This window comes from Balaenoptera acutorostrata, chromosome 3 (genome assembly GCF_949987535.1).
Source record: "Balaenoptera acutorostrata chromosome 3, mBalAcu1.1, whole genome shotgun sequence".
Lineage (NCBI taxonomy): Eukaryota > Metazoa > Chordata > Mammalia > Artiodactyla > Balaenopteridae > Balaenoptera > Balaenoptera acutorostrata.
Genome location: NC_080066.1, coordinates 129,305,567 through 129,310,171, shown reverse-complemented (window position 1 = coordinate 129,310,171; position 4,605 = coordinate 129,305,567). Strand labels below are relative to the sequence as shown.

Here is a 4,605-nt window from a genome sequence, read left to right as displayed (position 1 = left end):
TCACATGCACACATTTCTCAAAATTCATAAAAACATACACTTAAAATTTTACCTCAAAAAAGTTTATTATATTAGCATATTTTCACTAAAATATTTTAATATATTTTAGTTATTTGTTATTATAAAACAAACATTAATGAAGGCATCATTCAGGAACACTGTCATCTCTTGATGCTTTGGGAGACCACCAAGGGATCCTCTTTTTCCCTAGAACATGGCCCTGAAAAACACCTGGAAACTTTGGTGAGTGAAAACAATGCAGTCCTCACAATCTTTGACCTTTCGAAGAACATTCAACCTCAAGAGAGAATCAGTAAAAGAGGCTTCCAGATGCTTGTATTCCATGGCTTCTTTTGCAAATGTGAAGTTTGAGAACCACATCCTTTCTGCAGCCAGAGAACAGAAGTCTCTCCACTGTTCTGGCCAGCTCTGATCTGACAAACTCACCTCTGCTATTGCACACAAATTACAGAAAAACTAGGCATAGACACTGGTGGTGGTCTGGGTACTCAGCCGGAAAGAAGGATTTCTTGCCATCTGCCACTTCAGGCTGGAACACACAGTCCAGCACACCAGGGGGCAGAGCAGGAACAAGATAGTTTCCATTTTTCTTACCCAGTGCAAGATTTTATTAGCTTTGTCTTGGTCACCAAAGAACCTGGTGAAATACTCCTCCCAGTCTCCCTCTGTGAACCCTGAGATGGCGACAAAGCATGGATTCAATAACAAATTGTTAAGATCTTCATTACCATAGTCTCTGGTCATTCTCAGTAAGGTAGCCATGGGAACCAAGTACTTCTTCAACAAATGGAGTATGATTCTAGCCACTTGGGACTGCTGGTACCAGTTTGTACAGGGCGGGCTGTCGTACAAGTTGGAGCACGTAGTCATTTCTTCAAAGCTGTCAGTGACAAACAGGAGCCTCTCAGGATGACTCCTGAACTCTTCAGTAGGGACCTGAGAGTCAGACCAGTCCCTGGAAAGCAGGCCAGCAAAGGTGGTGTTCACAATCTCTCCCACTTTATGGCAGCTGATATAGAAAACATAGGAGAATATGGGCTGAAAGAATATGCCCTCTGCCCAGTGCAACATGACCTTCATTGCCAGGGTGGTCTTCCCAACCCCTGTCATACCTTCCAAGACTATCATCAGGGGCTGGGCTCCTAACACAAACTTCTATTGGCATCAGATGGCTCTTTTTTCTTTGGTCTTTTTAAAAGAGACCTAGCAAGAGAACTAGAATATACTTTACATTGTGAAATGTCCCAGGGTAACGGATGAATTATTAGATTGGGCAGAAGAGTTGGAGAAGTGTAATGCTGTCTCAGTCCACTTTGAATTCCTACAGTTTTTCCAGGGCTTACATGAGACTCAGGACGAAAACTTTGCAAGGCAGATTTTGAATCACCTCCTTGAAGCTGATCTCGACATTTATGGGTATCAGCAACTCCGGGTTTCTTCCTTTTGCCTAAAGCACTGTCAAAAGTTAAGCTGAGGCTCTCTGTCAGGGGTCCAATCCTTGAAACAAAATTGACTTCTGACTTGGAAACTCTGGAGACAAGTGTTGTCAATTTTAGGATACGTCAGTGGGAGAATATTTGCTCCATGTTTCACAATGGGAACATGAGAGAGCTGGACCTGATACTTAATACTTAAGCTTAATGTATGAAGCAAGCTTAATACTTCATCTATGAAGAAACTGTTATGAGCTGAGAAATCCAAGGTGCAAACTCCAAAAACTGACGTGCAAATCGGTATCTTCCATGAAGATTCTGAAGGAGCTTGTCTTTGTGTTTCATGGTAAGCACAAGCTGACCCATCTGGACCTGGGCTCTAACAACCTAGGAATTACTGTGTCCATGACAATTTTTAGAACTTTGAGCACTCAGCCTGCAACGTCAAGTATCTTTGGTTGGAATCTTGTAGCTTCACCTCTTGAGTTTGTCATCAGCTCCTTACGGAACTCAGCAAGAACTCAAGTCTGAGCTTCCTCAGCCTGGGGGACAATAATCTGTCTAATGTTGAGCTGAAAAGACTGTGGGGGCCCATCGAGACATCCAACTGTCCCCTGAAGGAGCTGTCACTGGAGAAATGCAAACTGTCAGTGGCCAACTGTCAGGACCTGGCCTTGCTTCTCACCAGCACCCAGGAAATTACTCACCTGTACCTGGGAATTAATCAGCTCCAAGATGTTGGTGTAAGGCTGCTGTGTACTTCCCTGACTCACCCCAAGTATGTCTTAGAGATTGGTGCTCTGGTTCTCTCAGCTTGGTGCACCCAGTTGTAGATATTTGTCAGATGCTCTCCTCCAGAACAAGAGCTTGACACACCTGAATCTGTGGAAGAATAACCTGGGAGATGAGGGAGTGAAGTTTCTCTATGAGGCCTTGAGTCGTCCAGATTGCAACCTGCAGTACCTGGACTCGTCAGATTGTTCTTTCATGGTGGAGAGTTGTCGAGAGCTTGCTCCCTCCCTCAAGCACAATCGTAATGTGAAGATTCTGGATGTTGGGAAAACTGATGGTCAGGATGATGGGGTGAAAGAGCTGTGCAGGGTTCTGAAACGTCCAAATTGTATGTTGGAGACACTTGGGTTGGAGAAATGCAATTTAACACCTGATTGCTGCCAGCATCTCTCTTCTGTTCTCAGAAGCAGTAAAAGCCTGGTTAATCTGAACCTTTTAGGAAATGACCTGGGCTGAACACAGTCAACACGCTGTAGACATCCTTGAAAAAAATTGATGTGCAAACTACGGAAACTCTGGCTCAAAAAAGACTTGTTCTCTATAGTGAGAGCAGAGTTGGAGAAATTACAGGAGAAGCGGGGGGCGGGGGGGAGTCCTTTTTGAGAATCAGGTTTAAGTGGGATTTTAATGACCCTGAAGACAGATGGTGGTGGTGATCCAATGAAGAGATGCCACAGCTTTACCATGGAATGTCCGTGGAGTACAGCCATCAGGAAGTCCTGACCATATGTTGCTCAGATGTTACTGTTCATGGGGACAAATGAGCCACTACCTCCAGAACGCTTGTTCACAGTTTACCATAGGCAGCATATCAAGTACCCAATCTCCGGAATCCTAATACTATATTTGGCCCAAGATCCTACATTGACTTTACACCTTAAGATTTTTTGTCCTTGGTGTAATGTTTTAAATTCTTGGGGCTATCAAGAAGATTCACTAAAGCAAAGGATATGAAAAAACAAACAAAAAAACCAAAAAAAAATTAACTATAAAACTTCAAATATTATAAAAGTATAAAACATGAAAATGGAGATCTCCCATATTATTACCTCTCCCAAAGTAAAACAACTTTTAAATAGTTTAGTAATATCTTACTCTACAACTTTGTGTATGTATATATGTTTGTATGTATGCCTATATATATATGTATATATTTTTATTTTACAAAAATGGGACAAGCAACACATAACCTACTTTTCTACTTGTTTTCTTTTAAATGAATAATGTTTTTTGATGCTCTCTGTTAGTTCATTAACATTCTAATGAATGCAATCCAATTTTCTAATGAATACTGTACTAGCAGTATGGTAATTTATCTTATAGTATCACCATATTTTATTTTACCAATGATAATTGGTGGAGAAAATTCAAAATCTACTTCTAGGAACTTCCCTGGTGGTGCAGTGGTTAAAAATCCGCCTGCCAATGCAGGGAACACGGGTTCGAGCCCTGGTCCGGGAGGATCCCACATACGGCGGAGCAACTAAGCCCGTGAGCCACAACTATTGAGCCCACGTACTGCAACTACTGAAGCCCGCACGCCTAGAGCCCGTGCTCCACAAGAGAAGCCACCTCAATGAGAAGCCCGCGCACCATGACGAAGAGTAGCCCCGCTCTCTGCAACTAGAGAAAGCCCACGCGCAGCAACGAAGACCCAACACAGCCAAAATTAAATAATATTAAAAAAAATATCTACTTCTAGATATTTTAACTTGACAAAGTAAATGTGTCACTCTTTTAATATAAAGATATCTTTATTGACTGTTTTAGTAAAACAGCGCTTTGTGTAATTTAACCAGGGTCAGAATAAATTTTTATCAGTCATGCATACTCTCACAACTGATGAAAAATGCTAACAATAATAACAACACATGATAACATGTGATGTTATTAAGAGACCATTTAGATTACATTAAAAACTGCAGCTCAGATGGATCAAGAGACATATCCCAGATCATACAGATTGTGGTTGGCAGAGCCAGCATCAGTACCAGGTCTCCTGATCTTATTGTAGTATTTTCTCCACATTTTCCTTTGTCTAATGCTCACTAACCTGGAAGAGGCTTCAACCCATCATCCTGGCATCATTAACATTGTGTCTAAACACCCAAGATCACCAGTCTTATCTGTATTTGAATAATTCAGAAAGAAGACAGAAACACTCTGATTGAGTCATGGAGGTAACATGGTGCTTATCTTTCAGGAATGAATTTTTAGTTTCACAGTTTAACATACTGCAACAGCATGATGCATCTAATGATTTTTTAAAACAGCTTTCTGCTGACAGCATAAACAGAAACAAGTTTATTTTGAGTGAACAGCTGCCGGTTTTTCATCGAGGAAACGTCGCTTGCTGAAA

At 41.5% G+C, this 4,605-nt stretch overlaps 1 protein-coding gene across 1 annotated transcript; it reads left to right on the top strand.

Moving 5' to 3' along the window:
• The first annotated feature begins 214 nt into the window (after positions 1 to 214).
• LOC103016766 (NACHT, LRR and PYD domains-containing protein 13-like) lies at positions 215 to 2,702 on the top strand. Its single transcript, XM_028169223.2, is given in 5 exon segments — positions 215 to 243; positions 1,270 to 1,437; positions 1,697 to 1,853; positions 2,027 to 2,241; positions 2,243 to 2,702. Coding segments are annotated over 5 exon segments (1,029 nt in total).
• The last annotated feature ends 1,903 nt before the right edge of the window (positions 2,703 to 4,605 follow it).